General features: G+C 38.8%; 1 protein-coding gene across 20 annotated transcripts in view; it reads right to left on the bottom strand.

The window, feature by feature from the left end:
* The window catches only part of EPB41L3 (erythrocyte membrane protein band 4.1 like 3), a 323,029-nt gene that overhangs the window by 170,509 nt on the left and 134,935 nt on the right, over positions 1 to 17,585 (bottom strand). For 19 of the 20 annotated variants that reach the window (XM_040354001.1, XM_040353998.1, XM_040354004.1 and 16 more), the window contains exon 2: positions 4,756 to 4,945. In XM_040354001.1, the coding sequence (XP_040209935.1) occupies positions 4,756 to 4,932 (177 nt within the window). In that variant the 5' untranslated portion in view covers positions 4,933 to 4,945. The remainder of the gene's footprint in view (positions 1 to 4,755; positions 4,946 to 17,585) is intronic. The other variant, XM_040354005.1, reaches the window with a different exon arrangement.

Below are 17,585 nucleotides of genomic sequence, written 5' to 3'. Positions count from 1 at the left end.
GTTCAGCTATCAGCTCCCTCCGTGGTCTGTTGCTGGCGCTCCTACCACGAATCTCCAATAGATCTTTCAGTGTGGATCTTTTCAGCCTGGCGTACTGCGACTCCATTCAGAACTTGCTCTTTGGATAAAAGGACCATCCCACCGCTGCCAACCAATGTAACGGCTACCCACTGGTAGTGAGGGGTATCGGCCGTTGGAGACGTCCTTTTTGCTGACAAGTTATGATATGCAGGTACTGCCGGTATATCCCATCGAACGCCCTTCCAAGAAACGAGACGTGCTACGTTTGAAGGGTCAAGCAGACTGACTTTATTTGGCATATTTCACCTGCTTATATCTGCTTACAACTGTTAAAAGAACAATGACATCTCCTTGAATTAATCACTTGGCCAGTTTCTAGCCGCTTCGGCACCGCAAATCACTTAACATTTCCTGGCCAGGCACATTCTTTTCTCAATAGAATTCAATTAACTTTTAAAACAATTATCACTCACACATAATCCCCATCAGCATACACCTCACAGGGGGGCTGTTTACCTGCACACAAGAGAGAGTTCTCATTATCTATGCGAAGGGAACATTAGCATTCAGCAATGAAAGAGACTTGAACAATTAACCCTTTGAGCTCAGAATACAATGTGGTACATCCAATTGTGACAGGCCATGCAGTTCCTTGTAGTCCCCCTGCACGAAGATTATAACTGTCCCGGCAGCATGCATATGTCCGTTACAGCCTATTTTGCTTGCCATCTGGTAAGCAAGTTTTTCTTAAGGCGGCAGTGCACTTTTTTTTATGTGAATCACAGTGATGCCACTGGAAAAAGGATTTATCTTACCACTTTAAACATGATATATTTTGTGACGATATCCAATCAAGATTCCTCGTGCAAAAATTGGGACCATTTTTAGCACAGTTTCCCTTATGATTTGTATCTATTTTTATGTGTGAACATGCATGCTGGCATTTATGCACAGGTAGCAAATACAGCATTTTCTTTGTAAAGCATGTTTATGGGCAAAAATGGTTGTAGGTCTAATATACTGCTGTGTGAAAGAGCATTTATTCGCATGTTACATATCTTGCAAGTACAGTTGTGCTCAAAAGTTTACATACCCTGGCAGAATTTATGATGTCTTAGCCATTTTAAAGAGAATATGAATGATAACACAAAAACATTTTTCATTCAAGGTTAGTGTTTATTATCTAACTGTGTTTACTATTTTTAAATCTTAATGACGAAAGAAACTTCTCAAATGACCCTGATCACAAGTTTACATACCCTGGTGATTTTGGCATGATAACATGCACACAAATGGCTATTAGAGGTAACCATCCTCACCTGTGATCGGTTTGCTTGCAATTAGTGTGTGTGTAAAAAAGGTCAATGAGTTTCTGGACTCCTGACAGACCCTTGCATTTTTTATCCAGTGCTGCACTGACGTTTCTGAATTCCGAGTCATGGGGAAAGCAAAAAGTATTGTCAAAAGGATCTGCCAAGAAAAAAAAAAAAAAAGTGTCCAGGATGCAAAGAAAAACCCACAAATAACTTCAGGTGAAATACAGGACTCTTTGAAAACATGTGGCGTGACCGTTTCAAGATGCACAATAAGGAGGCACTTGAAGAAAGATGGGCTGCATGGTCGAGTCGCCAGAAGAAAGTGCTTACTGAGCAAATGCCGCAAAGTATCCCGCTTACAATACACCAAACAGCACAGAGACAAGACTCAAACCTTCTAGCACAAAGTCTTTTTGAGTGAGGAGACCAAAATTTTGCTTTTTGGCCACAAACACTACATTTGGAAATAAGTCAACAAGGCCTATGATGAAAGGTACACCATTCCTACTGTAAAACATAGGAGGTGAATCACTGATGTTTTGGGGATGTGTGAGCTACAAAAAAGGCACAGGAAATTTGGTCAAAATCGATGGCAAGTTGAATACAGTATGTTATCAAAAAATGTCAAAGGAACATTTGCATTCATCAGCCAGGAAGCTGCGCATGGGACATACTTGGACATTCCAACATGACAATGATCCAAAACACAAGGCCAAATCGACCTGTCATTGGCTACAACAGAATAAAATGAAGGTTCTGGAGTGGCCATCTCAGTCTCCTGACCTCAATATCATTGAGCCACTCTGGGGAGATCTCAAAAAGGTGCAGTTCATGTAAGACAGCCCAAGAAATTCCAGGAACTGGAGGCTTTTTGCCAAGAGGAATGGACAGCTTTACCATCTGAGTTATCTTTTTGGATGGTAAAGAGCCTCATCCACAAATACCAGAAAAGACTTCAAGCTGTCATTGATGTCAAAGGGGGCAATACACGGTATCACGGAACTGGGGTATTTAAACTTTTGATCAGGATTCATATTTTTTTGTTGTTATTATGAATTAAAAAGAGAAAACACAGGTGACTGATAATAAATGGCTTCAGCCAAAAACTGACCATGAGTCAAAGAAAAGTGTTATCATTCATATTCTCTGAAAAATGGCCAAGAAATCATAAATTGAGCACAGCTGTATTTCAGTTTTTTTACTTGGTAAATATACTGTTTATCCTATTTGAAAAAAATCCACATTCAAAGCCTAATGTATGCATTTGAAAAGACAGATTTCGCATAAACAGCTGCAAAGTGGCAATACAGATATATTTCATAGTAACGAACCTGGATGAGTTTTAAGAGTCAGTACGTGACATGAAATTAAGCATATTATTTTAACATTGCTAGACCTACTTTTTATTACACTATTCTTCTTGCCATGCTTGGACAGTTTCAACACTGCAATCATGATTAATGCATTTGTATTCCAAAATAACTCCAGTGTAATTCTGCCTTCCCTAGAGACTGTCACATTGCACATTCTCAAGCTGGCCCAAAATTGTGATCAAATTACTTCACACATTAAATAACTTGCTAAGACTTTTATGTCATTACAAGAAAAAGCAAATGCTATTTTGGAATTGGATAAAAGTTGTCAAAATCTCAAACTCAGCTATTTTTTCATATCCAAAGCATTCTCCAAACAAACTAGTTATGTTATTATAGTTTATTAAAAACGAAAGTTTGCTTCATGGATAACCAAAAGTAAAACAAATAAAACATTTATACTGGAGCATTCAACAAATTGATGTAGAATTCAGTCTAAATATAAAAAAGGTAGTTAATGTAATCATAAAATCATAAAAACAATTGTTCAGAGTATGTTGGAGGTATCTGCTGCCCTGGAAATGTATGTAAACTACATAAAAAAAAAGGTGCCAACGACTATAAAGATTTTCCTTCTAGTTCTGTCTTTTCTCCCTTTTCAACACCCCCACTGCTGCCTCTGCATAATCCCCCCCCACTTTGCATCACTGTCATCTGCCCTCCCCTGCCACTCAGACTACTTACCCCACCCCTCAACTGCCAACACCAACATATCCTCCACTCTTTACCACCCTATCTTCTCCATCTCAAATCCTCCTCTTTTCTTCCATTAGTGTTTAATTCCCCCAAAAGACATTGCTCACACTGTTGTCACAGTTTACACATTGATCTACTTTACCCCAACACCTGCATAAAAACTCCTCCCTCTAACACTGGCATTTGCTTTAACCAAACCCTTGCAGTTCATGTTTGAGATGTGCCTCCACTGTTCCCAAGCAGTGTCATCAGCCCTGCCCAGTTCTTCCCTTGGAATGTAGAACACCTTCTTCTCCATATGTCATATAGAATGCATAAAAGGTAAAAAACCTTGAGTGTTTACAACCACTTTACACACCTGGGACATTCAGGGACCTGCTCCCGAGGCTGCCTAGAACCAGGCAAATATATTCATACATGGTGAATATGCCTCACTGCCTAATGCCAATTCTATAATATGTTAAGAATTATTTTTGGTCTTTCTCCCAATGCTTCCTGGAGAGGCATTACTCAATTTGAAACCTGATGGGCTTTCCAAATGCCAGTTTCATCTGACAACTTGTGTTTTCACAGCCACTAAACAAATCATAGCTACAGCCTGGCTGTTGGATTCCCTCTCTCTGGTGACAGTACAATGCAAGATCCATTGGATGCTCATCAATGAAAAACTGACTGCTAAATTCACTCATACAATGTGTAGCTTACATAATGCCTGGGACCTTTAGATTTTGCTTTGTATACCACCAGACTCTGACCATCTATTAGACTTCTGAGAAATGGATCCACCTACCCATCACTGAATTATGGCCCTCATATTCCCCAACCCCAATCCTTCCACTATCGTAGTTTGCCTTCTTCCCTTTTCTTCACTAGATCCTCTATGACCCTCATTTGAAGCTTCATCAGTGCTCTGAGATGCCATCTTACTCTCTAGTTTTATTTAACTATCCTAGGGAGCTGGAACTCTATTACTGTATGGCTGGCCTGCGTGTCAGAAGAAGGGCACTATAAATACACAATATATTAAAAATCCAACATGGACCATGGGACTCCCTCACCCAGGCCACAGCAGGATTAAAGACTCAGTAACCAAAGAACAGGGATCTTACTGGATTGAAACCGTTAGGCGATTTAACTCTCTAGCATCCACTAAAAACCAAGATCTAATGTGCAGGTGGACTGACCCTTTTAGAACTCACGAACTTGTTCTCACAGTTGTACATTGATTAAATTAGCAAAGATTTCAGTTTATGAGTACATACCGATATCTGCATGATCCGTTTCCTATTTTTGAGATTTACACAACATTTTTATGGAATGTTTTTTGTAAGATTGAAAAAAATGCTTGCCTTATCACTCTTTAGTGGTGTACTGTGTGCCGCTGCTGCTGGGAAATGTTCTAGTGCGTTCTGATTATCTTCGCCAGGCTGCTGACCTGGTTGAGTCTCCTTCTGCTGGGCTGAATCTTTTTGGTCTTTCTCCTGATCCTGTTTGGAGTCAGACTCGGAGCCCGTTTCTGTTGTCATGTTCAGTTATTTTCTGGCAAAAGAAAAGGAGAATTTTAACAGAATAATTCACCAGGCACTAAAATCAGGGAAATGCATTCATATAGCTTTGAGTCACAATTACAAGCAAAAATTTCAATAAAACAAAGTGAATAAATAATTAAAATAAAGCTAGAATAAGTTGCAAGGACTTTTTTGATAAATGTTTTATAAAAACTGCGTTTGTGCTTTTGGGCACTGGTGAATAATTTAATAATAAAAAAATAAAAAATAAATATATCTCATCACTGCAGCATATTGAGTCATTTTGCTTGTCTGTCGGGTACAGCTATAAAGTAAAACTAAAGAAAAATATTAATAGAAGAAAAGGCCAAGGTGTATATCCCACATCTGATAAAAGAAACAGAAAAATCATACACATGGTCAGATCCATTATTGCAAACAGTGAATGAATAGTAATTCAAGAGCAGACTTCATAGTGGCCACTATTATAATATTTTTCACATATGTAGTAGTTCTGGTGACAAATGAGGTCTACTGTGTAAATAGGACAGCTTCCTGCACTGGGAACCTCTGAGTTAGATCTAGTTCTCGCTGTCTGGACCAAGTTTCCAATGTCAAAAAAACCCCACAAATATCATCCAGAGGAGGGAGCAAGTTAGGAGTAAACGGTACAGGACATTAAACCAACAGAACAGAGATGCAGACATAAATCAACCTTACAGATCCATCTAGGGGTACCATACAAAAAGATTGTTGAGAGTGTTCACCCCACTTTAGTGAATGTTCGGTAAAGCACCAATATTGCACATGCAACAGAATAATACATTATCAGCGCATCACAAAATGTGCTGCTTTGAAGTATCCTGGAAAACTATAAGGTGCGCTTTTTGGTCCATGAACATATAGAGAATGATTGGCCCACTTTCAAAGCAATGCCCAGCTATGTCCTAAAAAGTATAAAATTGACCCTTGACCTCAGATCTCCTACCGTTTTAGTAAGATGCACCCGAAATGAATGTCACATTAATTTCATGTGCAACTTAATGTACATTCTAAAAACTACGAATAGGAACATAAATTTGGTTTATCGCAGATTAATTAATGCCTGCTTCCATTGTGTGTTTTTTTTTTTTTGTTTTTTTTTTTACTTACAGTTCCATTCCTCCTAAAGTATTGGGTTTTTTTCCCCCCTTTAACCGATTTCTTTATTTTTTTATTAATATTTAACTTTTTTTGTCAATTAATATTTTTTATAGTGTTGGATTTCAACAGATTGTTTTATTTGAAAAATTATTTTGTACCAAAATCGCAATTATAGTATCATCAGGAAACATTATAGAACAAATATCTTTGTTACTACAGAAAAACGAACACAGATTAAAATGTATTTTATGTAATTAGGTTATGTATATTCGTCTAAAGATTAAATAGAAAAAAAAATCCTTGCATAGAAAGCTCAAGTGTTTGTAGAGGTAATTTTCTTTTCTTTCCATAACATGGTATACTTACCTGCTCTGTGCAATGGTTTTGCGCAGAGCAACCCCGACCCTCTTTTTTTTAAGTTTCCCACTGATGCTCCTCTTTAAGATAAATGCTACACACCCAAAACGATGAATCATTTTGCTTTACATAGGAAATCAAATCATCCATACCTTGCAAACAGAACTTTGTTCATCTACTGGTCAAAAACATTAATGAAAATGATAAAATAATTGCTTGAAAACATCAAGGGTCATTTACTACTGACGGCACAAAGACAAAAGGTCATTTGCTTGGGTAATGATGTGAGCCTGTCCATCTGCATGTGCTGAGCTCTGCAAAAACAGCTGCAATTGAGAATGAATGCATATACAGATATATGCAATGATGAAGATTACAAGTTCGTTTTGCCCCATCATGTTAAGTGATCCAGGTGGGGGTGTAAAAATAGCTGATTTTTAGGGGGGGGGGGTTTAGAAAAACTTGAAATTTGGTTCTGTACTTTGTTGGAAAAAAGTTGTAACTTTCAAATATAGATCTCCTCAAAAAAGTAAAAAAGTTCACACTTTAAAAGCACTTATAGACCGATATGAAATGGATATTTTTGTAGTCCAACACATGGGGCTCAACAACTGTAAGCATATGCAGTACAGTTCAATGTCATTATTCTTGAAAAGTTTTTTTTATGCAATACGTTTTTGAAAGAACCGGGGTAAAAACACAACCAGCATCCTGTGAATATAGCCTACATTGACAAGCCAGGCAAAAACATCTGGAGAAATGGTGGGGATGCCATGCAAACATAGTTGATGGGTGCAGGGTAGAGTGCCAACAAGGTCAGCTGGTGAACTGCTTCCTGTGTCTTACTGGATTCTGCATCCTAAATTTACATACAAGGAAGTCATGAACTTTTCTATGGAACACACCAGGAGCCAAGATAAGCCCTTGCTCTAAAAATCAAAGAAAGCTTTTATTTTTCTGCAACATAACTACATACATACTATACTGGTAGATAGGGGACCTGGACTTTTGACAAAAAACAACAATAATAATAATAAAAGCCCTACACATATTACAGTCCTGATCTTCAAGGTAAAACAATCTGATGTACAATGGAGAGGAATTGACTTTACTTCTAATTAGGGTTGTCCCGATACCGATACCGAGTACTCGTACTCCCGCAAATACCCCCGATACCTAAATAGAATACTTTCTTTTTTATATTTTAAATAGATATATATATATATATATATATATATATATATATATATATATATATATTTTTCATTTAGGATAAAGAAGCAGAATTTTTAATTTACGTGTACCTGCAATGTCACAACTTTCCTTTTTGTTTATTCTTTGAATTTTACATTTTTCATTTGTTTTTGGTATGCTGGTATGTCTTGATATAAGTTGAACAGTAGAGTCTTGAAATATATTGGGTAAATTATAATAATCACAGATGAAAGGTGCGCGTTAACTGCATAATTTGTAGGCTTTCGTCTTCCTTTATGTAACAAAAACCTGATGATCCTGCCAATGAGTGCGACAATGCTAAATGCCTGGTGTTGTCATTGTACACAGCTGTACTGCAGCTGTTCGGACTACAGGGCTGCAGAGGATTATCAGCATTGTCGTTGCAGACAACCCTTCTCATCTAAACAATTTGGCTCAGTTTCACCCCCAGTCTTTGTGATTGACAGATTAGCGCTGTCCACCATACAACTGAGTAGAGCCTGCATCGCATCGATCTGGACCTTCACCTGGCTTTGGTGCTGTAAGAAGTCCTGCAGCCCATATGATGATGTTGCTGCGGCCAAGAAGATTTGGGAGTTCCAAATGAACTGTATGCAGAATATCTACAGTATTATCATTTATTTGGTCTGCATTTATAACTACAGTATTACCATTTATTTGGTCTGCATATACATATACACACACACACACACACACACACACTTTTCACCAGCCTTTATGTTTTTTTACGCCCTTATGAACAGAGTGCCTACTGATCTGTCATACCGTTAATGCTACTTTCATTTCCACAATGACCACTGAGAACATTATGCCATCCTGGTTCTTGAAGCCTTTAGTTACAAATTAATTCTCCTTATGTCTATGCTAACCCCAATCTCAATTATTAGCTGGGCGCCTGCCTCCATTTCTGCAACTAGAGTTCAAAGCTAAATGCTGAGCACTACATTAAAAATGTCACAAGGGATTTTCTCTAAAAAGGATCTGCAGCTACTTATGGTAGGCTTTAATAATAGATCCTTGTGCACAATATACTACCGCATATTGTTTCCATGGGCCCTAATAGCAGAAGAAGAAAGGAGGACTGCAAGCTTTAAAATAAACACCACTTATCATATCCCTTTCATGCAGGAGAATTACAAGAATATATCTCAGTCATTTTCCTAACGTGCCCCAAATTCATAACACTTCTCACCACACTCATAATCAGCAAATTAAAATGCTTTCATAAGCACAATCATCATCATGTGCATTGGTGTGCTCAGCCTACTGCATTAGGGCGTGCGACCCAGAGCACAAACACACGTGTGTATATCAGCAGACAGGTGGACGGTGTCAGAAGAGCAAAGATTGGTGTCAGTAAAGCAGTGGGCAGTGTCAACAATTAAATTTTTTATTATTTTTTACAATTATTTCTAGGAGTCCCGTTATAGGGCTTTGGTGAAATATCAAGGTTCTAAATAGGTCCCCGATTTCTCACTTTTGAGACAGAGAAAGAAACTGAAGACGGATTCCCCAGTCCCTTTCTCTGCACCTTGCAGTAAACATTTTACTATGCTTCAGTTAGAAATGAAGACAGGAGCAATCGGTACAGACCACAAACACACATAGTTCATTCAGAAAAGGAAGGCCAGTTAAATATTTTACCAGCCCCTTCACCGCTCCGGAGAGGAAAAAAGCTGGCAGCACTGCAGAGGGGAGATGGGAAGCAGGGGGAAACGGCACCACACAGGGTGATTAGGGTATGCCCATGCATATCCGTTACATCCTGTGCGCATGCCTATGATCATGTGACTGATCAAGTTTAAGCTATTGAGAGGGCAGAGGAGGCACAAACAGGCACCTCTAAATCTTATGTGGGGAAAACTACAGCAATAAGTGGGTAAACATTTTTAATGTGTCCAATTACTACTCTCCAGGACGAGCTTCAGCTGGATGTGCATGCCAGTGTAACAGATCTGAGATCATCTCCCAACGGCAGGCAACTCTTGAATGGGAGGTTCCCAAGAGTAGATCTGCCAACTATATACAACTACATATCCACTTGCCTACAAAGATCTTGCATATAATTGATCATGTATTATCCCGATATTGTACACCAGTACAATTTGCTCTGTTTGCAGAAAATTAGATCGCTATAAATATTCATAAGGAGCTGTGAACTCGCAACATGTTCCCTTTACTTGTATCCGGACACAAACACTTGAAAACTTCCTGGCATGCAGCACAAACTCATAATTATCTCTTTGGATATGGGTACTGAAACACTTCAGTATCACTGGCACTTTTACTGGAAAAGTATAATAAAATATAGATATGGCATGGTGTTTATGTTCTGTACAACAAATCCACTTATAAAAAATATATATACATATTTATATTATACTACCTAGAATAGTGGTGGTCAATATAGAAGGTATAGGGGACCTCAACTGTGGCTTTTAACATCACCCAGTGACAGAATGTAGACTGCTAAAGATTACGGTCACTATAGTCCCTTTTAACATTCCACTACGATTGATGGAGTCCAAGGGCTGCACAGCAAGTAATCTTCAAGCCACAGGTTGGGCATCATGATTCTAGAACCATGAAGAGAGTACACCAAATGGCAGAACAATGCCACAAAGAAAATTCCCCAAAATGGATTTACTCAGATTTGAATGACTATAAATGGCGTTTTATTCCCTGTAGTGATGCCCAGCAGACAGATTCCACCTCCAAAACACATCATGGCTATACTAGTGAAACAAGCCTAAATACATTTTTCATCTATTTCCAAGCCCCGCCGCAGAGGTATAGTTTACAAAAAAGCTGTAAAGCGCTCCTCCCCTTAAGTATATTATCCACAGGAAATATATTTAGTAATTCCTAAGGAAAGTGACAATACTAGCGAAGTTGAAAGTGTAGCCAAGTTGGTCACATTGTTCAAGGATCTGCAAGAAACCAAAACCTGGTCTCAAAACCCAAAACAGAAGTATCATTTTTTGTTGGAGGATCATTGCATGTAAAGGCCTGAATTTTATTAAATGTGCATGTCCATGGAGATATTTTTTCCAGAAAGACGCACTCTTGCAAAGTGGAAAACATAAGCATGCATTATAGGGGCACAGAGTATTATGGGCAGAAAAATACTGTGGCCAGGGCTCCAAGGTGCTGTAACTACAGGTGTATTTTATACTGTACGGTCATATGCCTTTATTTCAGTTCATGTGTACGAGTCCTTAAGCTGGCTATAAATACTGATTTTTTTCATTTCCCTCCATCCATGCCTACTGTCAAAAGACCTAAACAGTGCCTACATCCAATTGGCTGCAGGTGCTGGTCGCCCAACAATTTTTCACCTGGGTCTTTCATTTTGTCACTTTGTCAGTCAGAAGGATGCCAACAGGGCCACACAGAGTGAATGGTTTTCATCCAGTTAATCAGTAACCGCCAACATTCACTCTGTGTATGACCAGCTTTTAACATTCAGCCCAACAGCTGAATGCAATATCTTTTATATACCGGTACCTTTATTAGTTAATTTAACCTTTTACATTTTTATTAAAACTGTAGACTATTTGCTTGATTCTTTCAATAAAAAAAATAAATAAAAAAAAAATGTAAAAACAAATCAGGAAAATTCAAAATGACTCTAAGCACTTTTTTGGCGGTAGTTCCCTTAAGAACTTCCTGGGCCCAATACAGAAGTACACCAGTACTCAGAGCAGGCTGAGCACTATATCTCCTTTAGCTGTCAGCTGGGAGAGCCCCTGGCTTCAAGGGAAATGCAAATAAAAAGGACTGAGGCTATAGCTGATGTTATTACTCAAATATGGGCAATACCAATTGGTGGGGATAAAAAGCGGCGAGGACCCAAAGGGGAACTAGGACCCCATCTAACACTGCCCACCCCTAGTAAAAACTCCCCAGCTAAGGGTCTGTCAGTGTAACAGACACAGTGGCTAGGGAGGGAGGGTGGGAGTGCAGTGGGGAAGAACAATGCAAATTCATGTACCTGGCTGATTGTCTGAATTTTGGTGCTCCAACACAATTATAAAGGGCATCTATAACAGCCTTTATGAATTTCCTCAAATAAGTTATTATTATCTCCTATATAGTAAATATTACTAGCTATAGGTAAAATTTATAGAATGCAAATTAAAAAAAAAAAAAAATACATTTTATGAATCACTTAAAAAAATTGTAGATTTTTTCCCCCCATTTACGGAGATAAATAATTAGCAAATCTGAATTTTGATCAAACACAAAAATAGGCAGTTTTTCAGACTGACAGTTTTAGAAATTCACTGGCAAGAGTTTTTTTTTTTTTTTTTTTAAATATTTTAGAGGTTTCAGTTCCTAATTTCATATGCAGATCGCACACTTTTCCTGGGAGATTTTGACAGGTGTGAATAGAAATATATTGATTGTCTGACACCTCACCGATTCTTCGTAACACATTCCAATTTAGAGGAACCTGGTTACATACAAGCCTCCTGTAGGATTTGACATTTCTCTTCATTGCTAAGGTGCCACAAAATTTCAACAACTAAAAGATGTTTAAAAGAAGCAGATTTGAAACAAACATTCAGTAAACCATGTTACAGATTAGCAGTGTAAAAATAAAAAAATTAAAATACTGTATACCCAAACCCATAAAACAAAAAATGTAATATGTTGCAAGTTTACCAGTCCATAGGTTTGGTGACTGCTTCCGGTTTATTTTTTTAGGCTACAACTACAGAAATATACCTGTTGGTCTTGTCGGAAATCCTAGGTCCTATTAACTTCTGTTCACTCAAGTAAAATCTCAGAAAACACCATCAGGTTTCCCAGTTATCTTCTGCAAACTAACAAAAACCATCCTTCCTATGTAATGGTAATGAGCAGAGGGGAGGAGCTTGTACCCCAAATCAGGAGGAAACCTAGGGTGACAAGGTTGCTCTTGCATTTGGTACAGAGAGTGAGCATTGTCACCCTTGGTCAGAAAATGTGCTCCTGGCAGGATCGCCAGGTGAACAAAAAAGGGAAACACCTGAAAAAGGAAAATCAATCCCACCACTACAACTTAGGACAGGCAAGTTTAAAGTAATTTCAAGTAATAAACATCTGATCACTCATAACAAAAGCAAAATGTTAAAACACTTTTGAGTCACTTGGCTTTGAGCATTTAGCAAATTCTAGGTATTTGCAAAAAAAATTATAAAAAATCTTTAGCATCTACTGCACTTCAAAAGTAAACCTATTCCAAAAGCAGGCAACACAGATTGAGCACGAGATGAAAAAAAAAAGTGATGATAGTCATTGCATATCAATAGTAAAAGCTCCATGCCAAAATGATCAGTAGAGCCAAAGATACAGGCAGCTGAGGCTATACGCAAATTCTGACAAACCCTATAAAAGTCAAACTCAGTCCTGCCCATTCCAGCATCTATGTGGCTATCCATCAAGTTATAGCGCCAATTACGAGACATGGAAGGTGGAACTATGCAGAAATCTGAACCTTAACCTGTTTGAATCATTAACAATTGAAAAAACTATTTACATTACATAAGCTTTATAAAAATTCCATCTGAAGAGAAGCTGCATGCTTAGGTTCAACTAAGGTGATTTACAATGAAAAAAAAAAAAAAAAAAAGGCACGTTTATATCCCAACAACAAAACACAGTTTGCCATAATGTTCTGCTTATATTTTCACAATGGAACTCAATTAGTATACTATTTAGTCTTTTTTATTTCTAAACTTTTAAAAGCCCACCTCAAGTTTTCAAATTATATATACTGTATATGCCCATATGTTTTGTTTAAATGGCAGAAAATGCAAACAAATTTAGATAAAGAAAAAGGGGGTGGGGGCATAAATACCTGAATAAATAAGACCTAAAGTTAATCCAATATGCAACTGAACATTAATAAAATCTTTTGTTGCTGCCAGTATGCCTTCAGATTAGGGACAACAGCTGTCTTCAGCACCATGGACAAAGAACAGCAAAAATGACTTCATACAGCAACACAAGAATTCTGATGCACTCAGGACACTTTTTTTGGAGCAAATCTTAGGCCCCATACACACTATCAGTTTTCCTGCAGATATTCTCTTCAGGTTTACCAAAACCATGTAGTGCAAGGGCCTGCCTGATTGCATACAAATTGAAACTCTTGAGGTTTGACCTCATATTACATGGTTTTGGTAAACCTGAAGAGAAAACCTGCAGGAAAACTGATAGTGTATGGGGCTTTTGACTTTTCCCAGTTTTGTCATTTGGAATACACACACTTCACATAATGAAACACATAAGAGTTTCAGATACCTACTGGTCTGAGACACAACAGTTTACACTTAAAATACTGTGGTAACCTATCTTTCCATCTGTATGCGCAAAAGTTGGCTACCTTAAACCCCTCCTGCTTAAACCCTTTTTATTTCAAGCATTACTCATATATACACTTTAATGTCTAAACAAATCAGAATGGGGCTTCCTATAAAATGCTAAAGCCCAACAGATGCCAACAACCTTCATCTGATGCTCCGGTCCCATATGCTTCTTCTAGTGTGATAGGTGGGACAGCTGTCCCTGAAAGCAATACATTCTCTTACAAGATGCCTTGTCCTCTAGACTACCATTCCATGCCATGACAGACTGGTGGGTATTTTCTGCAATAAAACGGTATACCACTACTCACTATTTGGAAAACACAGAGACCGTTCATCTGTCAATGGCTATTAATTAGTAGAAATGAGAAAATAAAACATTTAAATTGTTGAAAGAAACATGATATACTGTAGAATCAGTACATCCAAACGACAATTAGACAAGCTTAACCACTTAACCCCCGGACCATATTGCTGGTCAAAGACCAGAGCACTTTTTGCGATTCGGCACTGCGTCGCTTTAACTGACAATTGCGCGGTCGTGCGACCTGGCTCCCAAAACACAACTGGCGTCCTTTTTTTCCCACAAATAGTGCTTTCTTTTGGTGGTATTTTATCACCTCTGCGGTTTTTAGATTTTGCGCTATAAACAAAAATAGAGCGACAATTTTGAAAAAAATGAATATTTACTTTTTACTATAATAAATATCCCCCAAAAATATATAAAAAAACATTTTTTTCCTCAGTTTAGGCCGATACGTATTCTTCTACATATTTTTCATAAAAGAAAAAAATCGCAATAAGCGTTTATTGATTGGTTTGCGCAAAAGTTATAGCGTTTACAAAATAGGGGTTTTTTTTTGGCATTTTTATTAATATTTTTTCTTTACTAGTAATGGCGGCGATCAGCAATATTTTTTCAGTACTGCGACATTATGGCTGACACTTCGGACACATTTTTGGGACCATTGGCATTTTTATAGCGATCAGTGCTGTATAAATGCATTGATTACTATAAAAATGCCACTGGCACGGAAGGTGTTAACACGAGGGGGCGGGGAAGTATGTTCCCTGGGTGTGTTCTAACTGTAGGGGGGGTGGACTCACTAGGGGAAATGACTGATCGCTGTTCATACATTGTATGAACAGACGGTCAGGCATTTCTCCCCTGACAGGACTGGGAGCTGTGTGTTTACACACACAGCTTCCGGTTCTCGCTCTATAACGAGCGATCACAGGTGCTCGTCGGTGATAGCGGGAGTTAGGAGCGAGCGGGGGGCACGAGCCCCTAGTGGCCGCTTCAACTGCCGACGTAGAGCTACGGGCTCTCGCGCAGGAGAGCCGACCTGCCGCCGTAGAACTGTGGCGGCTGGTCGGCAACCAGTTAAAGAGTTCATTTCTCTCTCCTTGAAATTCATACATAAAATATCTAGCATTTAATTGATCAGTGTCCAACAGCAGAAAACCGCTCCACAAATGCGCATATATGTTTGTTTATGAATATGTTCCATTCTTTTTATACTTAAGTGCATCTTGCACTGGTAACCATTTACTGGACAATGGGGTTTATTTACTAAAGGTAAATCCACTGTGCACTACAAGAGCATTATGAAGTGCAGTTGCTGTAGACCCGAGGGAGACATGCAAGGAAACAGCATTTTTACTTGTACATGATTGAATGATAAAAATCAGCAGAGCTTCCCCTTGTTTCATATCTTCCCCTCAGATCTACAGCGACTGCACTTCCAAGTGCACTTGTAGTGCACAGTGGATTTGCCTTCAGTAAATCAACCCCAATGTCTCATGGCCCTCAGCACACAAAGCATAAAAAGACATACCCCTTCCACCATTTCCATCTGCAGTAAATGCTGTGCTTCCACAATATTAACTAAAAACAACATAAAAAACTAAATTGTGCAAAACGAAAAAAAAAGTCCAAGCTCCTCTAACTTGTCGAGTGAAACCCAGATACAACACCCGTGTGCTTCAACTCCATGCAGTAGCGAGCTTCATGTTCAAGCCCATCACCGACATTTAGACGGATTACCAGAGTGAAAACCTCACATGCAGAGGTACAGGTATATTGCATGTATTAGCATCGGGCCACATCAAGGTGCGCCTCCTCTCCCTTTACCAGCCAGAACATAGATGGAGGAATAGCATCCAATGAGTGGATCGCACAACAACCAGCAGATCTTTGCTTTGGCAGTCCCAATATCCTCATTCATATTAGACATCCCCAAAATACATATCATAAGGGGCAAGAGAAAACAGTGTAGTCAATTCCAGCATTTCAGCCTAAAGATGTCTTATTAGATGAAAAATGTTGGATGGAGTCTGTTGCACACCAACGCCTATGGCTGCTGTGTCCTGGTGGGCAGGACACAGCAGAAGCAGTGGCTTCTTTGCAAGTGTGTTTTTTGCTGGCTTGTTTTTATACTTGATTGCAGAACTTTACACAAATTAATGTTAGGATTTACTATACTATAAAGCCCTGTACACACGATCGGTTTGTCTGAAAACGGACGAACCGATCATGTGTGGGCCCCATCGGTTAACCCCCCCATCGGTGAAAAAAATAAAATAGAACCTGTTTTAAATTTTTCCTATGGATAAAAAACTGATAGAAAAAAAAAAAAAGGATAGTCTGTGGGGAAGTCCATCAGTCAAAAATCCATGCATGCTCAGAATCAAGTCGACGCATGCTCGGAAGCATTGAAATTCATTTTTCTCAGCACGTCGTAGTGTTTTACGTCACTGTGTTGGACACGGTCGGATTTGACTGATGGTGTGTAGGCAAGACTGATTAAAGTCAGCTTCATCAGATATCCGACAAAAAAATCCATCGGATTAGATTCCATCAGATATCCGATCGTGTGTACAGGGCTTAAGGGTTTTCTCTTGTCCCTTATATGTATTATATTGGAGATGTTTGATTCAGATGAGGATCGGAGGTGTCGTAGCCAAGATCTGCTGGCACTTGTGAGTTCGGCTCATTAGACACTATTCCTCCATTTGTCCTTTGGCAGGTAAAGGGGGAGGAGAAGTACCTTGATGTGGCCCCAGGCTAATACATGCTGAGTGCAATATACCACTTTATTTGAGGTTTTTACTCTTGTAAGCTTTCTAGTTGTCAAAGATGGGCTTGCACATGAAGATCACTGCTGCATGGAGTTGAAGCACACAGGTGTTATACTTGACTAGACAAGTTAGAGTACCTATTATTACTGTGGTCCACAACAGTGCCAACAGAGATAGAGCTTATCCCAGCGCAAAACATCCAGTAGGGAAAGGAATTACTAAAAGTTGCACACCACAGCAAAACCCTGTGAGGTGGTATATGACAGTCTCAGCCTAGGCTCCAACCAGACCATGTCTCAATCATTTCACTTTGCCCCCCAATCATGGGGAACCTGAATGCCAGCTGCTGAAATCTAGTTAATTTCTATTTTATCAGCGCCAACTTTGTGGTTTTAAATTCATTATTTTCACATGCACATTAGAAAAAGTTGAGTAAAAAAATGGGTGACCTCCTGCTACCCTTTAGAGGCTGCCACCTGTAATAAGAGGGCATCAAAATCC

Source organism: Rana temporaria, chromosome 5 (assembly GCF_905171775.1).
Source record: "Rana temporaria chromosome 5, aRanTem1.1, whole genome shotgun sequence".
Lineage (NCBI taxonomy): Eukaryota > Metazoa > Chordata > Amphibia > Anura > Ranidae > Rana > Rana temporaria.
The sequence above is the reverse complement of the archived record's forward strand: the minus strand, read 5'-3'. Positions and strand labels throughout refer to the sequence as shown.